This window comes from Mus musculus, chromosome 2, assembly GCF_000001635.26.
Source record: "Mus musculus strain C57BL/6J chromosome 2, GRCm38.p6 C57BL/6J".
Taxonomy (NCBI): domain Eukaryota; kingdom Metazoa; phylum Chordata; class Mammalia; order Rodentia; family Muridae; genus Mus; species Mus musculus.
In genome coordinates this window covers 34,678,381-34,692,758 of record NC_000068.7, presented here as the reverse complement: position 1 = coordinate 34,692,758, position 14,378 = coordinate 34,678,381, and the positions used below count along the sequence as shown (strand labels likewise).

The 14,378-nt window shown below is 44.3% G+C and overlaps 1 protein-coding gene across 13 annotated transcripts in view; it reads left to right on the top strand.

Annotated features, from left to right (window-relative positions):
* Gapvd1 (GTPase activating protein and VPS9 domains 1) overlaps window positions 1–14,378 on the top strand; it is a 79,108-nt gene that overhangs the window by 62,527 nt on the left and 2,203 nt on the right. For 11 of the 13 annotated variants that reach the window (XR_003953694.1, NR_151469.1, XM_011239150.3 and 8 more), the window contains 6 exons: window positions 1,544–1,653; window positions 2,138–2,297; window positions 3,714–3,901; window positions 8,364–8,577; window positions 11,052–11,124; window positions 14,129–14,326. Coding sequence is in view for 9 of the 13 variants with exons in the window: in XM_011239150.3 (XP_011237452.1) it covers window positions 1,544–1,653; window positions 2,138–2,297; window positions 3,714–3,901; window positions 8,364–8,577; window positions 11,052–11,124; window positions 14,129–14,326 (943 nt within the window). In the remaining 4 variants the exon portion in view is untranslated. The remainder of the gene's footprint in view (window positions 1–1,543; window positions 1,654–2,137; window positions 2,298–3,713; window positions 3,902–8,363; window positions 8,578–11,051; window positions 11,125–14,128; window positions 14,327–14,378) is intronic. The other 2 variants (XR_003953693.1, XR_003953692.1) reach the window with 1 other exon arrangement.

Below are 14,378 nucleotides of genomic sequence, written 5' to 3'. Positions count from 1 at the left end.
CACACACACACACACACACACGCAAAAGAGAAGAATAGATACTATTTACTAAGAAAACTCAGGTTGGACCAGGTGAGGTAGCACACACCTTTAGTAACTAGGTGAATCTCTGAGTTTGAGGGCAGCCTGGTCTACAGAGTGTGTGTCAGACCAGTAGGACTATACAGTGAAATAGTCCTTTTTTTTTTTTTTTTTTAAAGACTCCAATTGTGGATATCAGATATCAAAAACATTAATTCAGGAATTAAAAAAAAAAAATTGTGCCTCCAGGAGCACACAAGTAGTTTAAATAGTTACAGTGCCATTGTCTGTGCAGAATCATCAGCCTGTGTGCTGCACAGCGGGGACCCAGGGAGTCAGGAAAAGTTCTACATCAGCTCACCAAGTACTGCAGCTCCGTTTGTCGTGTCGTCCTCTCCTTTCCCCACAGTCTCTTGCTTCCTCAGACAAGGAGAACCTCTTAAAACACCCTCACCCAGCTTATGGGTACTAGTTTCCTCTCTCCACGTCTCCAGTTTTTAAAAATGTTTTTTTAAAATATTTATTTCTTTTTCCTTTATGTGCATTGATGTTTTGCCTGCATGTATGTCTGTGTGAGGATGTTGATTCTCTGGAACTGGAGTTACAGACAGTCGTGAGCTGCCACGTGGGTATTGGGAACTGAACCTGGGTCCTCTGGAAGAGCAGCCGGTGCTCTTAACTACTGAGCCATCTCTCCAGCCCCCATTTCTCCATTTTTTACTTTGTATTGTATTGTAGGCTATGGAAGGGCTCTACCACCAAATGGTAGCTGGGTCACCAGTTGAAAGTCATAGAATCTAATCTCAGCACAAAACTTCCAAGCAGTAGAACACAGCAAGTAGTTTGTTTGGTTTTTTGTTTGTTGTTTGGTTTGGTCAAGGGACGGGCTTGTCTAAAGCAGGACCAACATTTGCAGAGAGACTGGTAGGAAGCATTCAGGTTGGGTAATCAGCATCTGTGTTGTGGCAGACCCTCTGCCTACTCGCAGCACTTCAGGGTGCTCTAGGAGATCAGAAGGCTGTTGTGGCTCATCATGGTCACCTATGAGCTTGCCCAGAGCATTCTAACCCTCTTTTTTTTAAAGATTTATTTATTTATTATATGTAAGTACACTGTAGCTGTCTTCAGAAACCGCAGAAGAGGGAGTCAGATCTCATTACAGATGGTTGTGAGCCACCATGTGGTTGCTGGGATTTGAACTCTGGACCTACGGAAGAGCAGTCGGGTGCTCTTACCTGCTGAACCATCTCACCAGTCCCATTCTAACCCTCTTAACCAGTAACTACAGGCTGTGCTTTGCCTTGAGGTGCCAGTCCTTTGAAACTGATCTTTTCTTAAAGAATCATTTGAAACATTCAGGTTCAGAGCTAACATGTTGTTAACTTACACATATATATCTGTAAAGTGTGGCTGTATCTGGCTGAGGATGTGCTAGAAGTCCTGGGTCCCAGCTCCAGCCAGCACAAAAGGCTCTTATTATTTCTATGCAAGTAAATTCATGTGCCCTGTACTTATTCTTCAGAGATGTAAAAAAGAAGCTGAGGCTCGCACTTTGCTCTGCAGACTCTGTGGCCTTCCCAGTGCTAACTCATTCAACAAGGAATGGATTGCCAGACCACACAGACCCAGAAGGCAAGTCATTCCTTACTCTCCAGTGTACACAGCTTGCACAGCAGAGGCTGCCACCCTTCACCTGTCCAATGCACAGAAATTCCTGTGGTCCAATTTTTATATGTTTTTCTAAGTCATCTAAGGATACTTTGATTTCTTTTTAAAATAAATTGTATATGTATTTGTGTCTCTGCCATTTGTGTTTGGTTGCCCACAGAGACTAGAAAGGGGTGGTAGAGACCCTAGAGCTGGAATTCAGACAGTTGTGAGCTCCCTGGCATGGGTGCTGGTATGAGCTCAGGTCCTCTGGAAAAGCAGCTCATGCTCTTAATTAAGCTCTGAGCCCTCTCTCCAGTTCCCGGGACGTTATTTCTGGCTGTTTATTTTATAACTAGAGCGGCAGTACTGCTTGGTTCTAATGGTTTGTGGTGCAGAAGAATTGACTTCCCAATTACGGAGAGGTTATGAATCCTAACAGAATTCTTGTTTTTTTGTTTGTTTTTAGACAATGAAATTGTATGCTTCTTAAAAGTTCAAATAGCTGAAGCAATTAATTTACAAGATAAGAGCTTAATGGCTCAACTTCAAGAAACAATGCGTTGTGTGTGCCGCTTTGACAATAGGACTTGTAGGAAGTTGCTGGCATCCATTGCTGAAGACTACAGGTACTATTCCCGACCTGCCTGGTTTGTAAGCTGACTGTAGAACAACAATGTTTTGTTTGTTTGTTTTGGTTGGGTTTTATTGAGGTAATGAATCTAGTTATAAAGCACATGGTGGTGTTTTCTTGGATAGAGATTTTTAAAAACACAGTTTAGAATTGTTAACTGACAGTTCTTGTTAGTTAAGAAGTGTAGTTTACTTCAACTTTTCATCAAGGGAGATAAAGAATGGGTTGGGAAATGGCTCAATGAGTAAAACACAAGCATGAGGACCCAAGTTTGCTTGTCCAGCACCAGGCAAAAGCGGGCATGGTGGGGTGTGTCTGTGACTCTGTGACTCCATCCGGGAGAAGCAGATGCAGAGGATACTGGGGGCTTGCTGATGAGCCAAAACCGCTGGCTCCAAGTTCCATGAGAGAGCCTGTCGAAAAAGAAAAAGGGAGACGGGGCTGCTGGGGAGAGGTCACTGGGTAACACATGTCATGGAAGCTGGACAGTCTCAGGTAGAACCCTAGAATTCACCAAACGAAGGAGAGAGCTGAGTTTGCAAAAATTGTTCTGTGACCTCTACATGTATATTGTGGCAGCACAACTACACACACATACAATAATAATACTTTTTTTTGCTTTTTCAAGACAGGGTTTCTCTATGTAATAGAGCCCTGGCTGTCCTTGAACTTTCTCTGTAGACCTGGCTGGCCTCAAACTCAGAGATTCACCTGCCTCTGCCTCCGGACTTCTGGGATTAAATGTGTGTACTAGCACCCAGCAAATAAATAAATATTTTAAAAGCAGTTTTCTTTTACTGTGAGGCCAGGAGATCTAGGTTCCGACTTTGTTGTTGTTGTTGTTGTTGTTGTTGTTGTTGTTGTTGTTGTTTTACATGTGTTAAGAAAGACTATAGAAGGCCAGAGAAGCAGGAAGCAGAGGTGATCTTAGGGGTTGCTGCTGTGTTTTGCCCCAAGCCCTTGCCAGTAAGAGGGAAATATGAGTGTTGTTCTTAGGCAGAGTGCAGGCTCCCAGCCTTAAGGGATCTTGTCACACGAACACTATAAGCAAGTATGTGGTGTGGTTATTGGATGATCTAATGTATACAGTTTGTGTTTTGTCTGTTAAGTGTGGAGCCCTACAAGCATGGAGAGCATGCTTCTGTAATAAAAGCAATGAGCCTGCAGAGGCCTTGGAGACAGTGAGTGAGTTAGGCCTTGATGATGATGTGCCACAGAAACAAGGGCAGCTTTCCTGAGCTGCCAGCGGGGAGCGTTCCCAAGATGCTTATCTACAGCCTCTCGTGCCAACTAGTAAAACCAAAGTCTGTGAAGGAGTTGTTTAAAAAATTAAGACTCTTAGTTGCTCAAGAAAGTATGCACTGCTACACATCTGATCATCTGATTTCAGTAGCACTTTGTTTTCTTTCAGAAAAAGAGCTCCGTATATTGCTTATCTTACCCGCTGCCGACAAGGACTGCAGACCACACAGGCTCACTTGGAAAGGCTCTTGCAAAGAGTTTTGCGGGACAAAGAGGTGGCCAATCGGTACTTCACCACTGTCTGTGTGCGGTTACTGCTTGAGAGCAAAGAAAAGAAAATCAGGGAGTTCATTCAAGGTAACGAAATGCATTCGGACAGACGTCGCCTCAGCCATGGGACGTGCGGAGGATGGTTTTGTTTTGCACAGTTAGGGATATGCTAGCATGTCTTACAGCAGTTCCTTAAATTACCCTGCCAGCCTCCCTCGCTCCCTTCCTTCCTTTAAGATTTTGGGGCTGGTGAGATAGATGGTTTAACAGTTATGACGACTTCTCTTCCTGAAGACCAGAGTTCAAGTCCCAGTCCCTATAGCAATGGCACCAGGGAATTTGCTCTCTTTTAGCCTGTGCAGGGACCAGATGCACCCATGCACAGATAAAATAATCACAACAGCAATAATAAAATAGAAGATTTTTAGTATTGTGTGTATGAATACAGTGTAGGGTATAAGCCAGAAGAGGGGTCATATCTCCTAGTACTCAGGTTACAAGCCTCCCAACATGGGTACTGGGAACCAGATTCCTTCCTTTTGAAGGGTAGCAAGCTGCTTCTAACTGCATAGCCATCTTTATCCCTCCTTTTAAAAATATTTTTTATTCTTTCTTTAAAGTTTTTCGGGTCTAGGGCCTATCACATCTGTGATAGGGTTCTCTAGAGGAATATGTGTATATACATACATAAATATATATATATATATATATATATATATATATATATATATATATATATATATATACATACATATACATAAAATATGTATGTAGGACTTACTGAAATGGCTTGCAGGCTTGTGGTCCAGGTAGTCCAACAATGGCAGCCATCTGCAGTGCTAGGCACCTCATCTGGTCTTCAGTAGACTCCAGAATCCTGAAGAAGTTGGTTCTAAAGCCAGGGCAGGAATAGACTTAACAGTAAGACCAGGGCAAGCAGGCAAGTAATGAAAACTTGCTTCTTCTATGTCTTTTATACGGGCTGTCAGCAGAAGATGGGGCCTAGATTAACAGTGGATCTTCCTACCTCAAAAGATCCAGATTAAAAGTGAGCCTTTCCACTTCAAATGATTTAATTAATTTTAAAAAATCCTCACAGGTATGCTTGGGTTTAGTTAGTTCTTATTGTGGTCAAACTGACAGCCAAGAGTTGCCAACACAGGATCTGACTTGGGTCTTTATTTGGCAGCAGTCATCCTTACCTACTTAGCCATCTCCCAGGCCTAAGTTTTTGTGCTCTTGGAATGACTTTGGGATTGGTTCTCTGAAAAGACAGAGGGAAGCTTTGATGAACACAGTCTATCCAGATTCTTGACTAAAAACCTAAATGGGCTGGAAAGATGGCTCAGCATTTTGCAAGAATACATGATGTCTTGCAAAGGACATGGGTTTGATTCTCAGTACCCATCTAGCAGCTCACTGTTGTTCATAACTCCAGTTCCAGGGGATCCAACACCCTCTTTTGTCCTCAGCAGCTATGCATGTGGTACACTGATATACATGTAAATGAAACGCATACATAGGGGAAAAAAATAAATCTTTTTAAAAAGTAAATAATAAAGAATTTATCAAAAGAAAGAAAGAGGGGCTGGAGAGATGGCTCAGCGGTTAAGAGCGCCGACTGCTCTTCTGAAGATCGTGAGTTCAAATCCCAGCAACCACATGATGGCTCACAACCATCTGTAATGAGATCTGATGCCCCTCTTCTGGGGTGTCTGAAGACAGCTACAGTGTACTCACATATAATAAATAAATCTTTTTTAAGAAAGAAAGAAAGAAAGAAAGAAAGAAAGAAAGAAAGAAAGAAAGAAAGAAAGAAAGAAAGAAAGAAAGAGGGAGAGAAAAAAAGAAACCCAAATGGTTCCCCAAGCTATGATGAAGGCACTCTATCCACAGATGGGCTCCTGGAAACAGAGCCATTAGCATTAACTACTCCACATGGGGTCAGTGTGCAGTGTCAGCCCTGCCACTTGAAGGGACCTACCTCATCAAGGACCCATAGACTTTAAAGTGGCGGGCTGCTGTGGGTGCCACACTCTCCGAAGGGAAGACCAGATCATTATCCTCTGTGGATGTCAGCTTTGATTGGTCTGCTCCATGATGATCTTCTATGAACAAGGTGTCTAACTCAGAATGGGTAGGGAAAGCCATTCTGTGTCTGCTGCTCTGCTACTGGGAGTAACAATTCAAAAGATGACTTCTATGTCCTTGCCAACCTGGTGCTCAGAATGGGAGTGTGGCAACAGATCTTGATGACCCTGCCTTCAGGATCTGCTTTTTGCTTAGGTACATATTATACACTGCATGGAGTGCTAATTTGGTATAGCTAGATGCTGATAATGCAGGCCACTCACAAAGTGGGAAGCTGGAATAATGGAGAGCTCCAGCAGCAACTTCACTATTCTGATTTTTGGAATTTTGGGGGGTGCAGAGACAAGGTCTCATTATATATCCCTGTCTGGCCTTAAAATCACAGAGATCCTCCTGGCCTTGCCTCCTGAATACTGAGGTTTAAGTTGTATGCTATTAAGCCCTGCTTTTAATAATCTTTGACATCCCATACCTATAATCTATCACTTGGGAGGCTGAGGGAGGAAGATTGTGAATTTATGTCAGCCTTGGCTACAGAGAGACTCTGTCTCAATGGAAAAAACAAAATCATAAACATGGTGGTATAATTCTGTAATGCAAGCTGCTCAGGGGGCTGAGGAAGGAAGATCACAAGTTGAAAGCTTTCCTGGGCCGTTGAGTGAGTTTAAGACCAGGGAGGATTAGGAATGCAAGGTCACCTTGCACCATATGATGAGACACTCGCCCTTCCATCGCAATATTAAAAGTAAAAGCAAGCCAATCAGTAGTGGCCCACACCTTAATCTTAGCACTCAGGAGGCAGAGGCAGGTGGGTCTCTGTGAGTTCAAGGCCAGCTTGGACTACAATGAATGGAAGTTCCAGAATAGCCAGAGCTACACAGAGAAACCCTGACTGGGATGTGTGTGGGGTCAAAAGCAGAGTGAGGTCATAAGCTACTGGCTGTATTCTGGTATGTGAAACCCTGGATTCAATACCCAGTGCTTTAGAAAGAAAAATTACAAGTATTAAGGACTGATATGAAGTGTCTGAATTGTATTAGTTTTATCTGAGATTGAGTATCTATATATTAAAAATGGAACAGAAGCTGCAGAGATGGCTCAGCAGGTAAGAACACTTGCTGGTCTTTCAGAGGACTTGGAATCAATTCCCAGCACTCACATGGCAGCTGACATCCATCTCTAACTCTAGTTCCAGGGAATCGGACAACTTCTGGTCTCCTCAGGCGTCAGACATACACTCAGACAAAACCCCCATATGCATTTCAAAGAGAGTTGGAGATGTTAAAATTTTGTATCTACTTTTTATTTTTAATTTTTATTATTTTTAACTCAAAGTCTCATATAGGCCAGGGTAGCTTCAAACTCACTATGTAGTCATGGCTAGCCATAAACTATATGGATCTTCCTCCCTCTTATTCCCAAATGTTGGTGTTAAAGGTATGTGTTGCAATGCCAAGCATTGATTTTTGTGGTTTTTTGAGACAGTTTCAGTGTATCCCAGCTTGTGACCCTCCTACCCCTGCCTTCCAAATGATGAGAATATAGGCATTTACACCATGACTTAAGTTGTACTCACATAGCTGGGCAGTGGTGGTGCACGCCTTTAATCCAAGCACTTGGGAGGCAGAAGCAGACGGATTTCTGAGTTCAAGGCCAGCCTGGTCTACAGAGTGAGTTCCAGAACAGCCAGGGCTACACAGAGAAACCCTGTCTCCAGCCTCCCATCCCCCCACCCCCAAAAAGGTTGTATTCACATGGTTTTTAAAAACTGTGTATATTTTATATTTAAATATTCGCATATTTCTTAATTTTCCCTTTTGATATTCTGGCTTTAAGATTATAGTGTTAGTATTATTTGTTAATCAGAATGATTTCTGTAGACCCCACTCCTCCACCCCTTTTTCATGAGAGTCATGCTCTAAGGCTACCCCGACATAGTGGAGACTTAAATTGCGTAGTACTGAACCTGCATATTGAATGGATAACTGAGCTGCAAGGGAGGTGACTGAGTAGGCCATGTATACAGTATGGCTGTCCTGACCAAAGGAATAACTCATCTGTGGTGAATAGAATGAGGTTTCTAGACTTCTTCATGCCGAACAATTTTCAGTTCAAACAGTAGGAACAGCCTGGGAAGCTGGCTCAGTGAGTCAAGGCCTGCCACCAAGCCTGATGACCTGAGTTTGATTGCTGGGAGAAAGCCAACTCATACGAGTGTCCCCTGACCTACAAATGCATACTATGGAGGTGCACACCCCCTGACAGGGAAATAAATGTAACAATAACAAGAGAGATGAGAATAAAATGTACAAATGTGTATTTCTAGAACTTTTCCATTTAATATTTTTAGATAAGAATAATGGAAACAGAAAACAAAAGTGCAGATAGGAGGTTGACTGTAATTCCCCTTTAGGGTTACTTCTATGGTGTATTTTAAAGGATACTGTTTTTCTTGGAGACTTTCAGAAACTTACTGCTGCTGATGATAAAACGGCTCAGGTGGAGGATTTTCTACAGTTCCTGTATGGTGTGATGGCTCAGGATGTCATATGGCAGAATGCCAGTGAGGAGCAGCTGCAGGATGCCCAGCTGGCCATCGAGCGGAGTGTGATGAATCGGATCTTCAAGCTTGCTTTCTACCCTAACCAGGATGGGGACATACTTCGTGACCAGTGAGTACTGTGCTTAATGTCTGTGCGGGACTACAAAGATATTTTAGCTGTACCTTTGTTTGGTAGAGTAAAGAAAATGCATCTGTTACCATTCACATTCACGGTCAGAGTGGATGCAGCTTGAGGGACAACACGGTAGGAAGAGACAAGTCTGAATTCAGAGAGCCTTGCTGAGCATCTCTGCCTGCCGTGTGCCTGCCTCACGTGGTCTTCTGTGTCTTCTGTGGGATGAGTTGTTTGATCTTGACCCAGGCATCCCTTTCTTAGGAACCCATTTCCTTTCTAGCTTAAATTGCTCAGGTTTACACAGTTGTTTCATAGTTGTCATTTGCCATATGTTTGAGTCATGATTTCTTCTTTTCTTTAAAGGTTTATTTTCTCTTCTATGTATTATTGTTTGGTCTGCATGTGCACCACGTGCATGCCATCAGAGGTCAGAGAGGGCAGCAGATCCTCTGGAACTGGAGTTTCAGGTGGTTGTGAGCTGCCCTGTAGATGGTGAGAACCAAACCAAGTTCCCTTCAAGGGTAGCCAGTACTTGTAGCTGAGTACCCTAAGCCATTTCCAGACCCTGAGTCATAGTTTGTTAACCCAATGGCCCTGAAATTTGGAGCCTAGTAGTTATTTGATCTATGAGCCTATTCTGTGGTAGGTGTTTAGCAGCACTCATGATCCAACCAGTTATGGCAACTGACTCTAGATATTGCTAGACTGTCCCTCATTTATGCCTCTCCCGCTGTTAGGGCTTTTGCATATTTGACAAGCACTCTTCTCTGTGGGCTGGGGAATGTGCATATGGTCAGCAACATGTGTCTTCTTAGGTGTCTCGTGAACCCAGGGCCCTATAATTCAGTTACCTACTGTGTCTACCATTGCAGCGCTGGGCGGATAGGCATGCACCGAGGCTAAGTATCCAACCAGGCCCTCATTCTCACTTTGCAAGTACTTTCCCAGTTAGGCCATCTGCCCAAGCCTCCCTGGGTTTTTGTTTGTTTGTTTGTTTGTTTGTTTGTTTGTTTTTGAGAAATCCATCCTGTTGGGACGAGGTGGGGTAGAAAAGTAGGGTGTAGAGACTTTGGCTTTTGTGTTTTTCTTCTGTTTTCTATTCTGTATTCTCCATGATCCTGATTCTACCCCCAAACATACCGACCATGTTGTCACCATGTTTTCTAGCAAATGACAATGACTTTGGTGCCTAGGGATCCTCAGGAATCCATGTGGTAGAATCTCAAGGAAGGCCATTAGTAGTCTTTGCTTTTTACAGGTTTTTTGTGTACATCGATACACATGCTGTGGGTAGGACCCAGGGTTTTATGTATGCTCTATCACTGAGCTATACCCAGGCTACAGATACTGTGAGGAGTTGCACACATGTCTGAGAGAATATACCTTCCTGTGAAATGAAGTTGGCATTTGGGTTGTTCCAGCCTCCCCTCTAAGTGTTCTTGGTCTCAGACTGCTTGCTGACTCTGGTCTATTTCCTCTCCAGGCACCTGCTTACAAATCAGGCATGGGGTACAGAGTTGGGGGCTGAAGCTATATGTATGACAGAGTTTATCCCTCCTACTGCTTCATCCATTTCTGCAGGTTTTACAGGGTGTAGAGAGCAGACTTGTCTCTAAAAAGGATCAGGAGGCTGAGTTTAACCCCTGCTACTGAGGCAGCTCCTTAACTTTTAAAATCCTAATTCCGGTCAACAAAGGGCGGGCTGGGCTGGTAGTCAAGTCTTGTCTCCATCTGAGAGCTATGGCCATCGCTTTCTGGCCTGTGACGATCCCGCTCGTCACTTCCCTCCCTTGCCTCACTCCCTTTCTTTCACTGCACAGGTGTCCAGGCTCAGGGCCTCTCCTCCATCTGGGCTTGCTGGTGACCTCCACATTCCCACAGCCTTCTGGCTCACGCAGTAGTTTTTCTTTCTTTTTTTGTTTTAAAGATTTATTTTTATTTATGCGTATATTTCTGTGTAATTGTGTGCATGTGTGTAAGAGGCAGCTCAAGTTAGAGGCCGTGTGAGCTGCCTAGCCTGGGTGCTGAGAGCAGAACCTCACAGCTAAGCAGCCCTGCAGCATTTCTAAGTGAATCTGTAAGAGATGGATGGTCTTGTTGTGTAGTCCATGCTAGTGCCAGCCCTGACATCCCGATCCCTCTCCCTTAACCTCTGCTGGAACTACAGACGCCTACTGCCATGCTTGGACTTGAGCATGGCCTCCTTTGTTCTTGTTTTCTACATCGTTTAGGCTAGCCCTACCTTACCATGCTGAGCGAGCTAAGATAAGCCCTCCTAAATGAACTATACCTGTGACTAAGAGAGTCATAATGTAGTAGTAGAAATAGTAATAATAATGTAACCATAATGTAATGTATATCTAGAAGAGAGTCTAAAATGCTTTGTTTTGATAAAATACAGTTGTGACTATTTGTATACTTTCCTTTCAGAAATGTGCATTTACATATGAATTTTGGGTGGTTTTCAGGGTTCTGCATGAACATATCCAGAGATTATCTAAAGTAGTGACTGCAAACCACAGAGCTCTGCAGATCCCTGAGGTAATACGGCTTGTGTGTAGCGGGTGGTGGTGTACTTGGAAAGTTAACATTTCAGCAAGGCCCCGGGTGCCCCAAGACAGAAGCACCGTTTCCCGAGGTGCTCGTCCCTCTCATTGTCACTGTCCCCAGGGAACTTCTGGGGTGTAACTTCCTCTGTGTAGAAAAGGACCTCAGTGGAGAAGTGGGGAGAGCCCATAGTAGGGTACCCCTTAAAGTATCTCTGTTCCCAAGCACAGCTTCTGCCCCAGCTCTGCCCTCCTGGGCAGTGTGCTGTCCCTGAGCAGCTTCAGGCTGGGCTTTGCAAAGGTGTCCCTTTCTGATGCCGACAAGAACTGTTCCAGAGGGAAGGCTCAGTCTGCATGGCCTCAGGACAAGTGCTTGCTTGGGTGGGGCCAGCTTTTTGGAGTTCCTGTTCTTTAAAGATTCCTTATGGTGAAACATTGAGTACTGCAGGGTTTTACAGTTTCTTTGGTATGGGTGTCTTAGTCAGGGTTTCTATTCCTGCACAAACACCACGACCAAGAAGCAGTTTGGGGAGGAAAGGGTTTATTTGGCTTACACTTCCATGCTGCTGTTCATGACCAAAGAAGTCAGGACTGGAACTCAAGCAGGTCAGGAAGCAGGAGCTGATGCAGAGGCCATGGAGAGATGTTCTTTGCTGGCTTGCTTCCCCTGGCTTGCTCAGCCTGCTCTCTTATAGAACCCAAGACTACCAGCCCAGAGATGGCACCACCCACAAGGGGCTGAAATTTCCCCCTTGATCACTAATTAAGAAAATGCCTTACAGTTGGATCTCATGGAGGCATTTCCTCAACTGAAGCTCCTTTCTCTGTGATAACTCCAGCTGTGTCAAGTTGACACAAAACTAGCCAGTACAATTGACCCCTTGTCAACTTGACACACAAACACATCACTAGTAAGCCTCAACCCTTACATTCTTATTCATCCCCAAGATCTAAATAACTTTAAAAGTCCCACAGTCTTTACATATTCTTAAAATTACAATTTCTTTAAAATATCCATCTCTTTTAAAATCCAAAGTCTTTTTACAATTAAAAGTCTCTTTAACTGTGGGCTCCACTAAAACAGTTTCTTCCTTCAAGAGGGAAAATATCAGGGCACAGTCACAATCAAAGCAAAAATAAATCTTCAACCGTCCAATGTCTGGGATCCAACTCAGGATCTTCTGGGCTCCTCCAAGGGCTTGGGTCACTTCTGCAGCCATGTCCTTTGTAGCACATGTGTCGTCCTCTAGGCTCCAGATCCCTGTACTCCACTGCTGCTGCTCTTGGTGGTCATCTCATGGTACTGGCATCTCCAAAACACTGCATGACCCCTTCAGTCCTGGGCCTTCAATTGCAACTGAAGCTGCACCTTCACCAATGGCCTTCCATGGCCTCTCACAGTGCCGAGCCTCAGCTGCTTTGCGTGACCCCTTCATGCCTTCAAAACCAGTACCACCTGGGTGACCCTTACATATTACCAAGTCCCACTGTAGCAGGAGTACAACCTTGGCTATCTCTGGTACACAGCCTCTTTCTGCTTTCAGAAAACACTTCCCAGAAGATGTCACCTCAATGATGCTGGTCTCTTCTTAATCACCACTAATTTCTTAGCTCCAGCTAACCAGCATCAATAGTCCCAGTAATGCAAAGTTTTTGCTTTAGTAGTTCTGGTATCTTGTTAACCACAGCTGATTCCTCAGCCCCAGCTAACCAGAACTACAAAATCTTCACAATCAAAACAGCAATGGCCCTGAAAAGAGTCTTTAATTTTCCCTCTGAAATTTCACAAACCAGACCTCCATCTTGTGCACTGTTGTCAACATTATCTTCCAAGCTCCTACACAACATCTGACAGAGCTCTTAACAACGAATAGATCTTCAAGCCCAAAGTTCCAAAGTCCTTCCACAGTCCTCCCCAAAACATGGTCAGCTTGTCACAGGAATACCCCACTCTGCTGGTACCAATTTGTCTTAGTCAGGGTTTCTATTCCTGCACAAACATCATGACCAAGAAGCAGTTTGGGGAGGAAAGGGTTTATTTGGCTTACACTTCCATACTGCTGTTCATCACCAGGGAAGTCAGGACTGGAACTCAAGCAGGGCAGGGAGCAGGAGCTGATGCAGAGGCCATGGAGGGATGTTCTTTACTGGCTTGCTTCCCCTGGCTTGCTCAGCCTGCACTCTTATAGAACCCAAGACTACCAGCCCAGAGATGGCACCACCCACAAGGGGCTGAAATTTCCCCCTTGATCACTAATTAAGAAAATGCCTTACAGTTGGATCTCATGGAGGCATTTCCTCAACTGAAGCTCCTTTCTCTGTGATAACTCCAGCTGTGTCAAGTTGACACAAAACTAGCCAGTACAATGGGTTTTTTGTTGCTTGGTATTTGCTTGCTTGTTTGTTTGTTTAAGACAGCCCCTTACCCCTTATACACAAGGTCTCTCTTATTCTATAGCCCTCACTATCCTGAAACTCCCTATGTAGACCAAGCTGGCCTTGAATTCATAGAGATCCTTCTGCCTCTACCTCAAGAGTAGAGAGAGATTCTTTCAAGTCCTCGCTGACCTCAAGCTTGCTATGTTGCTGAGGCTGGCCTTAAGCCCCTGACCCTCCTGCCTTGATCCCCCAAAGTGCTGTGATCCCAAGCTTTCACCACCGTCCTGGGCTTTGACTTTGTTTTTGTAGAAGCACTGCAACAGGGATCCTAGTGATGTCAACATTACCTTCTTGCTGCTGCTTGTCTGTGCTTCTGAAATCAGCTAAATGGAAAATCTCATCCCAGCTTTGTAAGAAACTCACAGGGAGGTTGTGAGCTCCAGGCTCTGTGGTATATATACACCTCTGCCCAATGGCTAGGCTGTTGTGTTTTGAAATAGGGTTTATCTTGGGAGGCTGGGAAAAAATGTCCCTTGTCAGCTTGCTGTGACAGGTACCGTGGCTGCTATGCAGATTGCTGTTGGATTCATGATCTCTATGTTGTCTACCATCTTGCTTAGGTTTATCTCCGTGAGGCACCATGGCCATCTGCACAGTCAGAAATCAGGACAATAAGTGCTTACAAAACGCCCCGCGACAAAGTGCAGTGCATCCTGAGGATGTGCTCCACCATCATGAACCTCTTGAGCCTGGCCAACGAGGACTCTGTCCCCGGGGCAGATGACTTTGTTCCTGTGTTGGTGTTTGTGTTAATAAAGGTGAGTCTTTTAGTATTGTCTAATAGTTTATGTGGCCTCTTGAGCAGGGTGG